Source organism: Telopea speciosissima, chromosome 6 (assembly GCF_018873765.1).
Source record: "Telopea speciosissima isolate NSW1024214 ecotype Mountain lineage chromosome 6, Tspe_v1, whole genome shotgun sequence".
In the NCBI taxonomy this organism is placed as follows: domain Eukaryota; kingdom Viridiplantae; phylum Streptophyta; class Magnoliopsida; order Proteales; family Proteaceae; genus Telopea; species Telopea speciosissima.
The window spans coordinates 40,148,161-40,168,349 of NC_057921.1; the positions used below are offsets into that span (position 1 = coordinate 40,148,161).

The following is a 20,189-nucleotide window of genomic DNA, read 5'->3' on the forward strand; positions in this document are numbered from 1 at the left end:
ACATAGCAGAGTATGAAGCTTGTGCTATTGGGTTAGAAATGGCTCTGTCTGTAGGAGTTGACAAAATTAAAGTTTACAGAGATTCCTCTGTGGTGATCTGTCAAACACAAGGAAAGTGGAAGACTAAGGATGAGAAGTTGAAGCCCTACCAAGTCTATCTGGAACAACTGACGCAATGCTTCAAGGAAGTTTCTTTTGAGTATCTGCCCAGGGATAGCAATCGGTTCGCCGATGCTTTAGCCACTTTGGCGTCCATGGTAGAATGTGATACTCGAGACAAGATCCAGCCCTTCCTAATAGAAAGAAGGACTTGCCCAGCGTATGGAGAACCAGTCAATACGCTCACCAAGGATGGAAGACCTTGGTATGCTCCAGTGGTCGACTACATCAAGGAAAGGAGATATCTTGAAGAGTTTTCAGAAAGAGAGAAGAGGCATTTACGAAAATATGCCACTCAATTCATCCTCCAAGGAAACTTGTTGTATAAGAGGTCTTATGATGGTATCCAACTACTATGTGTGGATGAGGATCAGGCTCAAATCATTATGGAAGAAATCCATCAAGGAATATGTGGACCACACATGAATGCAAGGATGCTGGCCAAGAAAATTCTCAGGATGGGATACTATTGGGCCACTATGGAAGCTGAATGTGCTACCTTCGTAAGGCGATGTCATAAATGCCAGATATTTGCCAACATCATTCATATTCCTCCGACAGAGTTGCACTCATTAAATGCCCCTTGGCCATTTTCTACCTGGGGAATTGATGTAGTTGGAAAAATAACTCCAAAGGCTTCAAATGGACATCAATTCGTGTTAGTCGCCATCGACTATTTCACAAAATGGGTAGAGGCTCAATCTTATGCAGTCCTAACTTCCGCCAAGGTGGCAAAGTTCATAAAAGAGAATCTCATCTGCAGATACGGTGTACCGCAACAGTTGATTTCAAATCAAGGCCTGCATTTCAGGGGAAAAGTGGAAGAACTCTGCAACCAATTTGGCATTAAGAGGCATAAGTCTACTACTTACCGACCACAGACTAATGGAGCAGTAGAAGCAGCTAACAAGAATATGAAGGTCATATTGCAAAAGATGGCAGATACACACAATGACTGGGCAGAGAAACTTCCACTAGCTTTATGGGCATATCGGACATCTATCCGAACCTTTACCGGAGCTACCCCGTATTCTCTGGTATATGGGATGGAAGCCGTATTACCGGTAGAAATTCAGGTCCCTTCTCTTCGAGTCTTACTCGATAGTCAATTGCCAGAAGGAGAATGGGTAAGGGCCAGGTACGAAGAGCTCAATCTCCTAGATGAGAAAAGGATGAAGGCCATGGATAATCTCAAGAAATATCAGCAAAGAATGGCTAGGGCATTCAATAAAGGTGTCCGCACTCGGAGCATTGAGGAGGGAGATTTGGTCCTTAGAGAGCAGCGAGCTCCAGTCCACGTCCCAAGAGGAAAATTCCGACCCAATTGGAGTGGACCCTACAAAGTCAAGACCATATTGCCAGGACAGGCGGTCCAACTCTCTGATCTTGACGGAGAAGATCTTCGGGGTCTGGTCAATATGGACCAGCTAAAGAAGTATTTTGTCTGAGATATGTGAAGCAATTTGAACTACGTTCGACCTGATTCCTCCAAAGGGATACGTAGGCAACTCGATGTATTCGGGTACGGTCTCAAAAAAAAGAAAAAAAAGAGAGAAGAAAAAAAAAAAAAAAGACAAGGCATTGTATCGGTTTCCTCCCATAAATTCCGCCAGCCGGCGTCCTTTGCACATATGGGTAAATCTCGCCATTTGGCCTTCCATTCCTTAACCTAGCTTATAAGTGAAAGTCATCTAGAGTTGGTTATTAACAAAGGATTTATTCATTCTGTGTCGCAAAATGCTAACCCAATTCTTGATACAGGTAGCATGAGAGGATTAAAGAAAGAAGGACTCGACGAATAGTTGCGTCAGTGGACTCTCCGGATGAATGTGGACGAGCCTACACTCCTAGAGGATCACCATCTGATAGTATTGGGAAGGATCGGTTGTTTCAAGCTCCATCATGATTTACTAAGGGAAGTGTTGAAGTGCTGGAACCCCCAATTGCACGCGTTTCACTTCGAAAAAGTCTGGCTGGCTCCGACCATTGAAGAATTCCGGGCTTGCATGATGTCACCCCCTCGAGGAAAGTCGTTCCTCCCAACTATGAAGAAAGAACAGCTCTTCAAAAATTTGGGAGATTTCTTTGCCATGAATAAGAAGGAGTTAAAGCAAGTTCTCAATTATGACAAGGTGGATGCGTTGAAAGTTGTGAAGATCTTCAACAACAATGGATTTGAAGAAGAAAGACAGATCCGACGCAGAAGGTGGGCATACTTATTCTGTATGATTGGGAGGTACTTGTTAGCATCTCCAGGAAAAGGCATGTAGCCAATAATTGCAGAAGTGGTGAGGCAAATTGAAGAAGGATACGACATCGCTCCTACCGTTTTAGCAGAAACATTCAAAGGGTTTGATACCATGAGTCAGTCTCAGAAATACGGTACAGATTTCCTTCATGGATCTCCGGTGGTATTCCAAATGTGGTTGATGGAAAAACTAAAACTGGTCACACCAATTCCGTGTCCTCACCTCCGGCCTATGCATTATCAAATACAAAGGGAAAAGTCAGAATTCCACAAGGTCCAAGACTGGAAGAAATATTTGGAGGAGACAGATGTCCAAGAAATCCAGTGGAACTGCCCTTGGATGAAGGCCGAGAGAGAAAAATCAGAAACATCAGGGAACAATTATGTGAGATTCATGGGTTTAACTCACATCAGTTTTTATATCACTTCCTTAGTATCTCCGAGGCAGGAACAACCTAAGATGGAAAATTTCAGAACCTCAGAGATGTGACACAAGAAGTGGTGATGTTATTATCCGAAAAATGTTACAAATAAGTGATATCAATTGGATGTTCCTATCTTTACTTGTTTGTCTTTCTTTTCTCAATTTCTCTGTCCTTGCTCATGTAATGGAACCATTTACCAATGGAATTTGTGCTTCTAAGGAAAGGGATGGAGTCTCATGTGCATTTCAAAGAAAGAAATATCCAATGAATTCATAGACAATTCGTTTGTGTACAAAAAAAAAGAAGAAGAAGAAACGTGTACATAAAAATTGCACCAGTATCCATACCAAAGTGTATAAACAAAAAAGAGAAGGGAAGGAAAATAAATGTACATAAGTGTAACAATATTTCCAAATAAAAAAAATAAAAAAAAAAGAGGAGCGGTCATGACTCAGGGGAGTAATCGTCAACATTCAAGCCTCCCCCCTCTCTGCTTTGGGACGCTATCAAGGCATCCCTCTCGACCTTAGCCCGCGTAAGGTTGAACTGCAGCTGATCATTTGCAAGCCTGAGTCTCTCAATCTCTCTCCAACAATGGTCGAGCTCAACCCTCTAAAAAAGGAGAGAGAAAGAGAGAGAGAGAGGAAAATCAAAAGATAAGCAAGAAATAACAATAATAAAAAATTGAAATAAAAAAAAAAAAAGAAAAAAAAAGAAAGAAGAAAGGGGGGGGGGGGGAAGAGACGAAGCATTACCATACTATGGCCCGTGTCCACACGCGAGATGATCATCTCATCCATGCTCGCCATCATGCACCTCATATCGGCGTATCGGCTCGCATCCACCTAAACATGATAACCACCCAAGATGTCAAGAGTTTGAAAAATAATGGATGAAGTTAGGAAAGTCGGATGTGCTTACCCCGTCATAAGGAAGAGGGAGGCCTAGGTCCGTATCTGCAGCCCGAGGGGGTGGTAAGATGACCTCAACCATCCCAGGCTCGTGGTGGCGAATGAACCACGAACGATACCCTGGGATGTGGTCATCTAGACCAGCAATCCACAGGGCTGAAACCTCTCCAGAAGGCCCAACACCTGACTCCACCTCCCCTACTCGGGAGGCGCGAGAAGAACTCCCACCACCATAGACCCCTGGAATCATGGGGCGACCTGGAAACTGTCAAGAGGAGAAACACATCAGAATAAAAGATAGATTAACAATTTGAGGAGAAGAGGGGAAAATGGAGGAAATCTTACCTGAGGACCCTTGCGGGTGAGGGGGACGCAGACTGTCTCTCGGAGAAGGAAGTCGGTATAGTCCGTCTCGGCTAGCACCAGCCCAATCGCAGGCTCACCAACCCTCCAGTGCTTGATTTCATCCGGATCCATTAAGGCTGGCTGATGGACCCGAGCAGGAGGAGGGCAGGGCACCAAGCGAGCCTCAGACCACTGCAGGGATACTCGCTCTCCCAAGTAAAAAGCAAACCCCCATGGGCCCTCAAAAAGGACCCTGCGAGTGGAGAGAGCTGAGGCCCTGTCAAACATGTCCAGCTCTAAAATCACCTCCCCCAAATAAGGACGGAGAGAAGCCTGTCAAGAAAGAGTCAAGATCAATGCAAAAATAAAAAGGAAGAGAAGAAAAGAGAAAATAAGATAAACAACCACTTTAAATTTACCTTGATCGGCTGCAGCTCATTCAGGAGGCCACGAATGGACCCAAGGTCCTTATGGCGACCGCTCCTGAGCAAGCGGGACTTACGCCATCGCGTAGTCTGAGGAAAGGTGGTTTCGGGGTCATCCCCAGGTCTAAAAGTAGGGACCCAAAATCGAAGGATCTCATACCTCCACGTCTGCAATAGGCAATCATAAATGAGCTCAAAAAAATAAGAATAAAATAAAAAACAAAAAAAAGGAAAAGAGAAAAAGGCAAAGTTGAGAGAACTCACCCATAAGACATAGCAGCATTCGATCAGGTTGGGTGACCCCACAACCAGATAATCTAACATATCCAGGAAGTAGGCGTACGCCGAGCCCCCCCAATCGTAGCCCGCGGCCAAGTCAAAATGCTCAAAGAAGCAAACATATGCGGTGTCGGCTGTCACCGTACCCGTCATATCGCTGAAGATCACCTCCGCCAGTAAGAATAGGAGGAAGCATCGAGCCTGCTGATCCTGAAGGATGGACGGCGACTGGTCTGTAACGACCTTCTCATCCCAGCTACCCCTCAGGACCGACGCGGGGATCTCTCTCCCTGTAACGGCAATCCCCAACTGCTGCCTGTAGTACTCCAGGCGCTCTGATGGCTCTGCCGAGGTTATAATCCTCTCCTCCGGAGTCAGTGTCACGGGTAATCCACCAAAGGGCAGTCCCGTGATCATGTAAAAATCTAGGGGGGTGACCGTCGCCTCACCAAAGAGAAGGTGAAATGTATGGGTGCTCGGCCACCACCTCTCTATCAGAGCCCTCGCAGTCGGACTATCCAACTCGCGAGCCAGGGACGAGGCGATGTGCCCTAGCCTGGTCCGAATAACCCGCGACTGTACCGTTGGACAAAGTGTGCGGTACCACTCTGAAACAGCCTCCAGCCCACAATATTTCTTAGGTGAAGGAATGGAGCTGCCCTGCAAAGAAAAATAAGGCAAATGGTTAGCCGAGATAGTGAGGACAACAATTTAACAATTAAATAAAAAAAAAAAGAAAAAAGAGAGAAAGAGGGAGAGGCTGTATCTAGAGGCGTTACCTAGATTTATGTGATAAAAGATACTTAAGGAAGTATCTGATGGCCTCGCTTTGATTTACGTGCCACTAGATGCCTAGGACGGTATCTAGAGGCGTTACCTTGATTTGCATGCCAAAGGACACTTAAGGTGGTGTCTGATGGCCTCGCTTTGATTTACGTGTCACTAGGTGCCTAGGAGGGGATCTAGAGGCGTTACCTTGATTTGTGTGCCAAAGGACACTTAAGGTGGTGTCTGATGGCCTCGTTTTGATTTACGTGCCACTAGGTGCCTAGGAGGGGATCTAGAGGCGTTACCTTGATTTGCATGCCAAAGGACACTTAAGGTGGTATCTAATGGCCTCGCTTTGATTTGCATGCCACTAGGTGCCTAGGAGGGTATCTAGAGGCGTTACCTAGATTCACGTGCCAAAGGACACTTAGGGTAGTGTCTGATGATCTCGCTTTGATTTGCATGCCACTGGGTGCCTAGGAGGGTATCTAGAGGTGTTACCTAGATTCACGTGCCAAAGGACACTTAGGGTAGTGTATGATGGCCTCGCTTTGATTTACGTGCCACTAGGTGCCTAGGAGGGTATCTAGAGGCGTTACCTAGATTCTCATGCCAAAGGACACTTAGGGTAGTGTCTGATGGCCTCGCTTTGATTTACGTGCCACTAGGTGCCTAGGAGGGTATCTAGAGGCGTTACCTAGATTTGCGTGCCAAAGGACACTTAGGGTAGTGTCTGATGGCCTCAATTTGATTTGCGTGCCACTAGGTGCCGAGGAGGGTATCTAGAGGCATTACCTAGATTCATGTGCCAAAGGACACTTAGGGTAGTATCTGATGGCCTCGCTTTGATTTGCGTGCCACTAGGTGCCTAGGAGGGTGTCTAGAGACATTACCTAGATTCGCGTGCCAAAGGATACTTAGGGTAGTGTCTGATGGCCTCGCTTTGATTTGCGTGCCACTAGGTGCCTAGGAGGGTATCTAGAGGCGTTACCTAGACTTACGTGCCACAGGACACTTAAGGTGGTATCTGATGGCATCGCTTTGATTTGCGTGCCATTGGGTGCCTAGGAGGGTATCTAGAGGCATTACCTAGATTTGCATGCCAAAAGACACTTAGGGTATTGTCTGATGGCCTCGCTTAAATTTGTGTGCTACTAGGTGCCTAGGATGATATCTGGGGGCATTACCTACATTTGCGTGCCATTAGGAGCTTGGGGCAGAATCTAGGGGCATTACCTCTAATCTATGTGGTGAGGTATGAAGCTAATATAAATAAATGCATAAATTGAAAGGGAAAGAGTAAGAATACTGACCTGGCCCCATATGGAGCGGCAACCATGGCGGGCCGTGTCGGCCAGGGTGACCCCTGAAAGATACCATGCAGCCCGTGCATCGCGAGTAGTGGTACCGAGTAGTGGCTCCCGGTGAGACTGGCGTCCTCGTCGGCGGAAAGACATGGTGTGAGCAAATAAAAAGGGTTTGAAGTCAAAAATCAAAAACAGCAGAGCTTCGCAGCAGAAATGAGAGTGAAGGAATGAGGGAGGGAGCCCTCTATTTATAAATTCTCTATCGCGCCCACGGCGCCGAGGAATTCTCGACGGTCTCGTGGAACAGCGGCCCACGGCGCCGTGGAGGATTGCCCACGGAGTCGTGAAGTCTGGCACGGTGCCGTGCACACGGGGCCGTGCAAGCACGGTGCCGCCCATACACGGGGCCGTGCTGACCCGCACACGGCGCCTTGGACCAAAAAAATAAAATAAAATAAAATAAATAAATAAATAATAAAAATAAATAAAAATAAAAAATAAAAAATAATATATATATATATATATATATAAAATATCCCCAGTGAAATCCCTCAATACTAACTTTCGGTCGAGTGGTGCCTTATCACCCTCCAAACTTGATGGTTTCGATCAAGTGGCACCTTATGACCATCCAAGTTTGACTTTTGGTTGAGTGGTGCCTTATCACCCTCAAATTGGATCTTCGGGCCGAGTGGTGCCTTATCTAGATCTTCGGTCGAGTGGTGCCTTATCACCCTCCAAACTTGATGGTTTCGGTCGAGTGACACCTTATGACCATCCAAGTTTGACTTTTGGTTGAGTGGTGCCTTATCACCCTCAAATTGGATCTTCGGGCCTAGTGGTGCCTTATCTAGATTTTCGATCGAGTGGTGCCTTATCACCCTCCAAACTTGATGGTTTCGGTCGAGTGGAACCTTATAAACCATCCAAGTTTGACTTTTGATTGAGTTGTGCCTTATCACCCTCAAATTGGATCTTCGGGCCGAGTGATGCCTTATCTAGATCTTCGGTCGAGTGGTGCCTTATCACCCTCCAAACTTGATGGTTTCGGTCGAGTGGAACCTTATAACCATCCAAGTTTGACTTTTGGTCGAGTGGTGCCTTATCACCCTCAAATTGGATCTTCGGGCCTAGTAGTGCCTTATCTAGATCTTCGGTCAATTGGTGCCTTATCACCCTCCAAACTTGATGGTTTCGGTCGAGTGGAACCTTATAACCATCCAAGTTTAACTTTTGGTCGAGTGGTGCCTTATCCCCCTCAAATCGGATCTTCGGGCCGAGTGGTGCCTTATTTAGATCTTCGGTTGAGTGGTGCCTTATCACCCCCAAAATTTTATCCCAGTGGAGTCCCTCATATTCGATCTGGTGGACCAAGTGGTACCTTACCTAGGTCTTTGGTCGAGCGGTGCCTTATCACCCTAAAAAATTGTTTGAGCAATGCTCACAAGATAAAGATTTGGTTCTTCCGAGTTTTTCTTTTAAGGATTATCGAAAGATTTCATCACGATTAACCGCCTGTTTTTAGCAACTCTGCCGCCTTTGAGCAAAGTACATGCTCTTGGTGACAAAATTAGTTGGTCTTTTGTCTTTACCCTTCGGCTGTTGGCACAGGCCTCGGCCAAAGAGGGGCAAACTGTAGACACTGATTTTTTTGTCACCCCCTAATTGGCGATGATGACAACGGGACATGGACGATGGACGACGCACCCTCCCTCTTTTCAGATCCAAAGATACCTGACCCATGGGACCAAGAACCATGCTGAGCACAAAATGATCCATTTTAGGCCAAAAAAACAAGGAAAAATGGCACTGCGCGCCCACGGCGCCGTGGACTCTTCCCAAGGCGCTGTGGACGCCTTCCCACGGCACTGTGGGGAGGTGTACCGGATTTCCACGGCGTCATGAGGGGGTGTGACATCAGCCTGCTGACATCACCCACGGCACCGTGGACATCTCCACGGCGCCGTGGGGGACTTTTTCGGCTAGGAGAGAGAAAAGGTCCCTCCCTATAAATAGGAGGGTCCCCTCCCACATTTCCCAAGGAATTTTGGGTGGAGAGACCCTCCCCAAGTGATTCCTAGCATCTTTTCCCCCTTTTTCACCCTCATTTCCCTTCCTTCTCTCATGAGTGTGTGAGTGCTTGAAGTTTTCTTGTGGCGGACAGATCCTTCGATTGTCCCTCTGAGTATAGAGCGTTTTGGCTCCTTGGCTTTGGTATCCCGTCCGTGCACGGATAACCATCGAAACTCCTTTGCTACAGATGTTATTCTGTCTGGTTACTCTTTTCCAAATCACTCGAAAGAGCCGTTACTCTGCCGAGAAAGAAGCAGCGTCGGCCCATAAGTCCATCTCCCCTGAGCCAGGGGCATACAACCATACAGGTATAATTATTGCATTTTTGTTGATCCAATGTAATCCTTTCATATTTTACCGCTTTAGTCTGCATTTTTCACATATATAATGTAGTTTATTATACTTTAGTTTAATTCATAGCATCTGAATGTAGTTCATAATATCCCCCATCCCCGTAATAAGAGAGAAACAACATTCGTCCTTATGTAGCATCTAACACAGAGAGACTGGCTTCGACCGGGCGAGGTGGGTGCCTAACACCTTCCCACACTCGTAACCTGACCCCTTACCCCAACCTTTGGTTGGACCATATGGAGTCACGTAGCCCGATTCTGCTCACCACGGGTAGGGCTACACTTAATGGGTCCTAGGCCCTAACCCTAGGTGGCGACTTCTCATTAGGTTAACATATTTTAATGCATGATCCCAATCCCCTATTTATCATATATTGACAATGTTATCCATATCCATACACACACACATGTATCTCCCAAAACCCTATGTCACCAATACACCAACAAAAAGGGCTGAGGAAACCTTCGTCCCGAAGGACCGTGGTACTTACAGTTCCAAAACAGATACCTCTCTCTTTATTCGGCTCCATGGCAGTCGGATTTGCTACATACTCATTTATGTTGATGATATCTTAGTCACCAGCAATGGTTCACATGAGGTGTCTTCTCTTCTTCGTCAGTTATCCAGTGAGTTCTCCATCAAAGATCTTGGGGCCCTTCATTTCTTCTTAGGCATTGAGGCTTTACCTCACTCCAAAGGCATTATTCTATCTCAATCAAGATATATTTCAGATTTACTGCACCAGGCTAGTATGACCGCTTGCAAACCTGTGCACACTCCTATGGCCACGACCTTTAAGGCATCTGATTCAGGGGGTGCCCCTCTGCCAAACCCCACTAAGTACCTGTCGATTGTTGGGGCCCTACAGTATGTTACACTAACACGCCCTGATGTTTCTTTTGTTGTCAACTGGGCTTGCCAGTTTATACACTCTCCTACAGTGGACCACTGGCAACTCGTCAAGCGTATTCTTCGCTACCTTAAGAGCACCCGTACTCATGGCTTAATTTTTGAGTGCTCTCCATCTCGCTCCCTCCAGGCCTTCTCTGATGTCGATTGGGCTAGTGACGCCTTAGATCGCAAGTCCACCGGTGGGTTTGCAATTTTTCTTGGTCCAAATCTCATCTCCTAGACCTACCGCAAGCAACGCACGGTTGCTTGGTCTTCCACGGAAGCTAAATACAAGGCCCTAGCGGATGCCTCTGCAGAGCTAATTTGGTTGGAATCTTTGTTTCAAGAGCTGGGCTTCCCATTGTCTGGCCCGTCCATCCTTTGGTGTGACAATATCGGCGCCACATACCTCTCCGCCAACCCCGTTTTTCATTCGCGCACTAAACACTTGGAAATCGATTTCCACTTTGTTCGAGATTGTGTTGCTCAACGGCGACTGCAGGTTCAGTTTATTTCCCTAAGGATCAACTAGCGGATACGTTTACCAAGGCCCTTGGTACTGCATGTTTTCAATTCCTACGCGACAAGCTGAAGATTCGCATGCCAAAATCTCCACCTTGAGGGGGTGTATTAAGGAAATATTGGTCCTTCTCTCTTAATTGGCACATGGGATAACGTTTTCTATTGAGAATGGAAACCCAGATTGCATGTCTCCTTAGAGATCTACATGCGATATGGATTCCCTGCGGGCATGGCAACTCGGCTCCTTGTGATTCACCACATCTTTATTTCCATATTTTATGTTGTCATTCTCATCCACTTACCTTGTACAAATCCTAAAAGGATCTCACGTTTTGTATTCTCTATTAATACTCTTCATTGAGAGTAATCTGTAATGCAATGAATATATTCAATCTAACACTTTAGATTTTTTGGGGGGCAATTGTCAGATGGGATATTCTTCTTCTTCTTCTTTGATTCTTCATCTTCTACTCTTGAAGTTGTTGTTACTACAGGTAGGTGCAAAGTATTTTTCTATCTATTCATATGATTGAGTGTGGTTTTGTATTGTAAGATTCAGCCCATCTTGTATTTGATATGTCCAAAAGGTTGGTGATAGTCAGTTTAAGATATAAAAAAACGAATCTCATGGGCCTACTCACTTTTTTCCTCTGTTGCTTTCTTGCTTTAGCTTCTTTGTTTTTATGTTCCTTTTAGCTTCTCTTGGAATATGTGTTTGGTTTGGTAAATTAAGTGTCGGCAGGTAGCAAAGAGGATAAGATTGAGGGATTGTAGAAAGAAAGAGTGAGAAACTGAGGTTTATGGTAAATACCCAACAACATCCCTTCAACTGTGGTTGCTGGTTTCATGGTGGTGGGCCAAAATAGGTCATGCTGTCTAATGCATTGAGGGTCCCTATCCTTGGCATATTTCTGCATTTTGGATTCAGGTACAACATGTGTTGGCCCGGTTCTTATTTGGATAGCTTCAGCATAGAGCATGTGGAGGTATTCTAACTTCCATGTAGGAGTAGTTAGTAGCTCTTAATTAGAAACAAATTATTATCAAAAAACTATGTTAGGAATGATTAATATCTCACATACAACCTGAAATCGGGATACAAATGAGCTTTTTAATGCCCTATCCAACCATACGCTTCGACATGTCTCATGGTTACTAATAAATTAGAGCACTTGGAACATGAGCACTCACAACAGGAATGGTTTCACTACTTCTCTGAAGAACGATTACAAACGCTCAAATCTCACCTCTCCCTCTCAATGAGATAAGAATACTATATAGGAAGCCCTAAATCAAAAAAGTACAGTAATGCCCCTAGACACCTAAAAAGGACTATCCCGTCTAGGTCAGAGCAAGACTAAACATATCGAAATACATATTATTTCGAAGGTCTCGACGAGCTCTACAGAACTCACAGCCTTTGGCGATGTTGTATCCACTTTTTATGCTATGCGGGCACGTTTCGAGGTTGAAAAGGCCCTCCGAAGATCTCCACTGCACTTTCTAGACTGAGATTAGGCTTTAGTGCTTCACCAATAACATCCATAACGTGCTCAACATTGGGTCTTCTAGAAGGCTGTTGAGTCAGCCTTTAGTTAACACAACAAGGGGTGGAATTATCTCCTCCAGTTCCCTGCTCGGCCCAGTTCCTAAATTCCTCTAACAAGGAGGCGATGGATCCCATTCGAACAAAGTATTTGGACAGAGGTAGGATGGTCATTTCAACCCCCCATGTTAGAGGAACTAGGAAACTGGGATAGTTATCGGGTCTGCATCAGACTTCGACAGATTCATTGTTAAATGATTCAATTCCATTATACCATCATGTGATTCTTGTGATTTCATACCATATCCATATATATATATTTATTGTAAAATCCTACCAACATGCTGTAATAGGAATTCCTACTGACAAAAACAAAACATGCTCCTGTAGGAATATAAAATTTGGCCACTATTTTCCTCTTAACGTGTATGTTAAGTAACCCTTGAAATGAATGTAGGACCGAATTTCCCTCCCTGAGTCCCTCCATGGTGAAAGCTTTGCTCATGGACACCATTGGATTGCATTATAAAGTATAAAAAATTTAAAAATAATAATAATAATTTAAAAATCGTAAAGATCAATCTTTTTTTTATATTAAAATCGTAAAAGATCACGCGAGAGTCATTTTAACCGTGAAGAAAAAGTTCTTCCTTCCCTACCAATTTAAAGGAAAAGAGTAAATTACACGCATCGCTTGTAGTGTTAAACAATAATAAAATAATCTTTTAGTTTCACTTTTTACATGCACCTCCTGATTTATTGGGAGATTTATAAATAAGCTCTTATCGTCAAGTTTAAATCGTTAATTGAAAGAAAACATTCATAAATGACAATATTACCATCGTTAATGTATATTTATTCTTTTACCCTTATATTATAAAACTTAAAAATGACTTAACCTATGCAAAAGGATCATAAGGCCCTTAAAAATTAGCCAAATGACAGGATTGTCTGTCTTCAAGCTCTAGCGTGGAACGAACAGATCCCGTAAGGGTTTCTGTCCATTTTCCCAGCCATTGTCGGCTACGCAGTCCAGGTGGCCACTGGGTATTCCGACTTCGGCGAACAGAACTCCATCCGAAGATTCAAATTCTGGGAACTGTTGCTGGAAAAAAATTAGTGGAAACACCCCCTATGTAACCCAAGCACACCGCCCCACCACAACCTCCGACCATCTCTGTGCAGCCTAATGGACCCATCGACCACCCACCGTTGTGCCCATCATACTCTCCATTGTGCACCCCAACCCCCACCACCTCTGCAACCTCCGACCACCCCTAGCTCGAGTATCGAGGAAGGAAAAACGAAACACAGAGAGAGAGAGAGAGGGGGAAGAATTTCACTTTCGAACAATTTCGAGCCCTAAATGTCAAACAAAGGAAATGATCTCCTTCTTTTTCTGGATGCAAGTTTGTGCCATTTCTACACTGCATTTTGATCTGTAGATCAAAAGTGGAGTTATAAGTATTTATGGGTTTCAGATTTGATCATTTAGTTGTTCGGGTGAAATGATGGGTTCTTTCAGTTTCTGATTCTGTTCTTAACAACACCCCTCCCCATTAGAGTTTAGACTAAATCATGTTGGTGCTGTCAGATTGACTGTTTTTGTTATTGATTTCTTGATCAATTTAATCTCCGGGGTTTTCAATTAGTTATATGATTGAGGGGTTCTCCCTAATCTATCCAGATAGGGAATTTGTTGAATTATTGAAATTCTGAACTTGAGAATGGAACAGATATGAGAGGATCAAAGAGGTGTGGTTGGATGGTGCTAAAGGAGAGGAGTGGGGGCAGGTGGGTTGCAGGAGGAAGAACAAGAAGAAGAAGAAGTAGTGAGAAACCTAAATCGATTCAGGGTTTTCACCTTTGGAGGAGAAGAATGGGAATAAGGGTAAAATGGTATTTAAAATAACTCATTAAAGTAAAAGGGTAAAACGGTCTTCTTATTTACAAAACTAATAGTTTTTACTAACACCGTAAGAAATTAAGGATTTTTTTGAAATAGTAAAACTAAGGGAGTTATTTTGATATTATTTCAAACTACAGGGGTATATGTAATTTACTCAAAAGAAAAACTTTTTAGGAAGGTGAGACAAAAGTACAAAACCACGACGTGGAATGCACATGTTTGGGAACACATCAGCATACTCCAATCATTAACATTAATAATGCATTCTTTACGAGGGTCCAATCACAAACCCAATTATAATATTTCTCTTCCTAATTCACCCATATCTACTTCTATATATATCTATATTTGTTCAGTACTACTTCCAAGAGGAGAATCTAAGAAAAGATTTTATGTCCAACAATAAGTGGCAGTATCCTTTAGTCCCCGCTTTCCTAATGTCTTCTTGGACAATTGCAGTTCTCTTAGCAGTACTACTTGGAGGGCTTCGATATTTATCGATCCATCTCTGGCATGGATCAAGAGCCAAGCAACGAAGTGATGATCGCCGACTACCGCCGGGCCCTCGGGGGATTCCGATTCTCGGCAATCTTCTCACGTTGGGTGATCTCCCTCACCGTACCCTCCATCAAATGGCCCAGAAATATGGACCCATCATGTTCATCAGGCTTGGCTTTGTACCAACTGTGGTGGTATCATCGGCTCAGGCAGCGGAGTTGTTCCTCAAGACCCATGACAACGTCTTTGCTAGTCGACCTTACACTATGGGTCCCCAGTATGTTTCTTATGGGAACAAAGGCTTGCTTTTTGCACAATACGGTGCATATTGGCGCAGCATGCGCAAGCTGTGCACCATAGAGCTGCTAAGTGCAACAAAGGTTGATTCATTCAAGAAGATGAGAAGGGAGGAGGTGGGCATTTTTGTTAGATCTCTTAAGGAGGCTGCCGAAGCTGGTGCAGTGGTTGATATGACTGCCAAGGTTGGATCGCTGATTGAGGATATGACCTTCCGAATGCTGATTGGTAGCAAGGTCGATAATGTCCACCTAAACTCAGTTGTTGAGGAATACCACAATCTTCTTGGGACTTTTAACCTGGCTGATTTCTTTCCCTATATCGAAAAACTTGACCTTCAGGTAAGCAAGTCTCTTTAATTAACACTACAGTAAACATAAGAGCTCATTTTATACACTAAGGTAATGAAAATTTTCCTATTGGCATGAAGCTGGATATTTAATTTTTTCTAGGGAAAATTAACTGATTTACTTTTGGGTAAAAATGTCTAAAAAGTAATTTTGGGAGGGAGAGGCACTATTTTGTCTACTTTTGTAAACCTTAACATGTTTTTGTCTATTTTTGTTTACTCAAACATAGGGTGGACGGTTTTGTAAATGAGAACCCAAAAGTAGCTAATCATGTAATTTTCCCTTTTTTCTATTACATAGTATTTTTTTTTTTTTTTTTTTTTTTGAAAGAGAATTTACTAATGATGATAAACATGTGTATAGCCTATGGCTTCAGACTCACAAAGTTTAGAGAACCACGAAATGACATGCGGCCATTCTATCCTACACATGAGGGACATAGCCTTCCTACCTAACAAATAAAGGAAATAGAATGAAAACGGATAATATTACTAAATATATGCTGAAGTAGTGGAATTTATAGATGGACATGGTATGGATTCGTGATACGATCAAATTCCAGCCTATAACAAGTTTCATCACCTGGTGTGCTTTGACAAGTACTCTATCTACCCAGGAATTCCTTTTGCCCTTGAATCTGTCCATTCCCAACTGCTGCCTATGCTGGAATGCCCTTAAAAATATTGATCACTTATTTTAATAGTCGCCCCTTCTCCATGGTTATCTATGTTGGATTTATTAGAAAATGTTGCCCATACTCCCCCTTCCTTTGAAAGAGAATTTAGATGGATCAGACAGGAGTTCAAAGGAAAGTCAATCTACAATCGGGCTGTTAAGATGATTTTTTGTGTCTCAATCTACCACATCTAGTAGGAAAGAAACAAACGTAGTTCTATTAAGTTTGATGTTAGATCTAAGGTTAACAACCTTCATGCCTCAGATAATGATTGCCCCAAGAATCGGCATATAGTTTCTTCTTGAAGTTTTTAGATTATGCATTGTTAGCTTTCCTTTGATGTATTTTGTCCAAGCTCGGCCTCTTGTTCCCTTTGGGCTGTTGTATTTAATTTCTCTTCTTTCTTTTTATAAATTTTTTATTAAAAACGAAAAAAAAAAAAGAAGAAGAACAGGAGGTGGTTGTTAAAAGCATATTTAAACTTTTATACATGAAGCTACAAGAATGAAATTTCATTGTCTTAAGGGAATCTAATAGCATTGATTTGTTTAATTACTTCACTGTTTTGGGTTGCCAAGCATTCTAACTTAGTATTGTTAATCTTTATAAATATATTAATTAGGGATTGGGTCGACACATGAAGGAAATTAGCAGAGCCTTTGATGGGTTTTTGGAGAAGATCATTGATGACCACATAAACAATCCTAAAGAGCGTAACAACAACCAGAAGGACTTCATTGATGTGATGTTGTCTTTGATGGTGGAATCAGAACATATGCAGGTAGAAGAACAGCGCTACATGATCGATCGGGCTAGTATAAAAGGAATCATTTTAGACATGATTTTGGCTGCAATAGATACGTCGGCTGTCACAATTGAATGGGCCTTCTCAGAACTCTTAAAGAATCCTAAGGTGATGGAAAGCCTCAAGGAGGAGTTAAAGAATAATGTTGGCATAGACCAACTAGTGGAGGAAGAGGATTTAGTTAAACTGGTGTACTTGGACATGGTGGTGAAGGAAGCCATGAGGATTCATCCTATTGCTCCGTTGCTAGCTCCCCATGAGTCCTTGGAAGACATAACAATCAATGGATATCATATACCCAAGAAGTCTCGTGTAATTATAAATGCTTGGGCAATTCAAAGGGACCCTAATGTATGGTCGACTTATGATGATGCTGAAAAATTCTTGCCTGAAAGATTTAAAGAAACTAATATTGACATCCATGGACGTGACTTCCAACTTATCCCATTTGGATCAGGTCGTAGAGGATGTCCTGGTATTAATCTGGGCCTAACAGTTGTGAAACTAGTACTTGGACAATTGGTACATGGCTTCGATTGGGAGTTACCCAATGGCATGTCACCTAACGACTTGGACATGACTGAGAAGTTTGGCCTATCTGTTCCAAGAGCCAACCATCTACTTGCTGTTCCAAGTTATCGTCTTTGCCTTTGTGGCAACAATTTGTAAGGAGTGTATTGGCCGGGTAGTATTGTGATCTTATTTAGATTTGTGTGTGATTTTTCTTTATGTGGTCTCTATTGGCATATCTTATGTTTCATAGTCACAATCTGATTTTATATAATGTGTTTTCCTAGTAGAAGTACATATGTGTCTTGATTAGGGTTACTTGTGTTGCTATATATATAAATCTCTTGTAAACAATATACACGTACAATAAAAAGAATTCTGTTCTAGAAGGGTGTTATTCCCAGATCGACACTGAGAAGGGGTAAATTAGTGTTTTCAAAAAATTTTGCCCACTAGCAACCTTTGACCCTGATGCAGCCCAAGTGCATCCATCTATGTCATATTTTGAGTTTTCTTTTCTTCGTTTAATCTCAACCGTTGATACATCATTAAGATCGAGGGTTGAGATGTTGCAGTCACTTTTAGGGTTTTCTTTATTTGACTATAAAAGGCCTATCTATGTTGCTTGTAAGGCATCCTATTGTTGAATGAAATTGTCCATTATTATTTCAAGTACTCTTGTAAACCAAGTTGAGTTCCTCCACCTGAAACCAAGTTGAATTTTCAGCTTTCAATCTTGAAGCATTGAAGAAATCTCCGATGACTTCGAAGTGTTGCCTTCATCAACCTGGAATAGTTGATAATAGTTGATAAGTCTATCTCCACCAAAGGACCTAGAAGAGTACTTTCTTGAAGTTATTCTCATCTTTATGATGTAACACTTTATTAGGTTTCACAAACTTAGATCGTGAGAGAATAACAGTTACAAGAATGAAATCTCAAATTCGGACAGATTGACACTACTGTAGTAAAATAAGGATAACTTTCAGTATAAACTTGGTTTGAGTGATTGAAGTTGGGGATGGAATATAACAATTAGGGCTAAAACTTTTGTTCTGTGGGTTTTTTGAAATTAGGAATAAAAAAGGGTGATATGGGGTTGTGAAGTTGAGGTCACTGCACAAATCCGAATCTGAGAAACTTATAGAATGAGTTCCCAAACTTGGTGTGCAATATAGAAATGAAAAGGGGTTATTATGAGCTCGGAATTGGGTTGAAAATGATGATATGGATGAAACAAAAATATCATAAATTGAGAGAAAATGGTACCGGATAGGTAGGGATGATAGTAACTCCAAGAAAGTACTCTTCTAGGTCCTTTGGTGGAGGAAGACTTATCAACTCTTCAAGGTTGATGAAGGTACAGTTCTTCAAGGTTGGATGAAAGACCAACTCTTTAAGGAAAGGTGAAACTCAGCTTGGTTTCTATGGAGAACTCATCATGGTTCAAATGTGCACTCAATGGAGTAACAATGATTTAAACATTCAAGTTCTCTTACAAACAAGATAGGTAGGCTTTTTATAGGCAAAACAAAGCTAAACGCTAAAAGCTCCTACGATATCTTGATTTCCATTAATGTGATTCAAGGGGTGAGATTATACCACTACGCAACTTGCTAAGAAAAAAAAATTATTCTTCAAAGAAGGAACAATCCACTATCTAGTGGGTTGAACCAACATTATATGGCATCAAATAGATTCTAGTTCCCATGTCTTGGTGTAATCTTCTATATATTGAATCAATTCTCCATGCTGAAGTTGAAATTTCCAAGACTTCCTTAATGGAGACTCAAGATAGAATTTTTAGAAGACCAAGATAGTGCTCACAGGATGAAGTGTAGCATGAAAAAGACAAAAGACTTTGACTAGGATCTCACTACTAGTTTTAGGACACTTTTGAGTGGGGCTAGGATGTTGGGTTGAAAAGTGGTCTAACCACTTGGTGCTTGGTTCTATCTTGGCCTTGATTCAATTGGATCACATGGGCTTGGGCCCAAATTCGAGCAAACCTCCTTAAGGGTTGTACTTATGCATATACTTGGACTTGGATTTCATCATTTTGGGATGAATCACGTCACTTATCCTCTACCCATACTTGTTATTTTCTAGCATTTCTTCATATCCATCTCATCCTGTTCAAGCCAAATATCATTCTTTGTTCCATATTTGTATTGCACACCAAGTTTGGGAAATTCATTCTATTGTTTTTGAAATTTCTCTGTGGGGATGGAATTTTCACCTTTCATGGGGCGGGGGGTGCAGTGGTCATTTCGCCCCCTCTCTGTGTCTGGGCATGGACGGTTACCGCCGCAGAGAACTTTCTTCATTTTATCTATCCATAGTTGTTGATCCTTTTGTGGAACTGGCTTCAACACTGAGAGGGTAGAGGGTGAATCAGTGTTTATTAAATTTTCTCCTCTCTTTTTTTGTTTTAATTATGACGGTACCTGTAACACAGTCGTATGCACTCTCACCTCACAACCAAGAATGGCGAAGCCTACCAGGATGTGCACACCCACTCTGCAAGCACACACTTCTAATATCCAATCAACCACAAAAATACAATATTTATGTGGTTCGGTAATTTGCCTACATTTACGGAGTAATACCTTATCAGGGTTTTGTATTTTCTTGATATGCAACATTGTTCAACGGCTACAATGGTTCAGAATAGTATCCTGCTTCTGTTCTTGATACTACAAGAAACTAGGGCAACAACCTCCAAAGAAAATGCCTATTAGGCATCCACCAAATAGCCCATACAATGATGTATTAATAAAATAGCAAATCCCCCCCCCCCCCCGTTTTACAGCATCAATCTAGGTTTAACATCAAGTAACAATGACCTAGAGCATCAAATAGGGATTCGTTACAAGATTACCTGACAACGT

The 20,189-nt window shown here is 42.6% G+C and overlaps 1 protein-coding gene across 1 annotated transcript in view; it reads left to right on the forward strand.

Annotated features, from left to right (window-relative positions):
* LOC122665729 (cytochrome P450 CYP736A12-like) overlaps positions 1 to 18,168 on the forward strand; it is a 36,697-nt gene extending 18,529 nt beyond the window's left edge. The window contains exons 3-7 of the mRNA XM_043861877.1: positions 13,990 to 14,047; positions 14,519 to 15,298; positions 16,606 to 17,460; positions 17,612 to 17,619; positions 18,154 to 18,168. Coding sequence (XP_043717812.1) covers positions 13,990 to 14,047; positions 14,519 to 15,298; positions 16,606 to 17,457 — 1,690 coding nt within the window. The 3' untranslated portion in view covers positions 17,458 to 17,460; positions 17,612 to 17,619; positions 18,154 to 18,168. The remainder of the gene's footprint in view (positions 1 to 13,989; positions 14,048 to 14,518; positions 15,299 to 16,605; positions 17,461 to 17,611; positions 17,620 to 18,153) is intronic.
* The last annotated feature ends 2,021 nt before the right edge of the window (positions 18,169 to 20,189 follow it).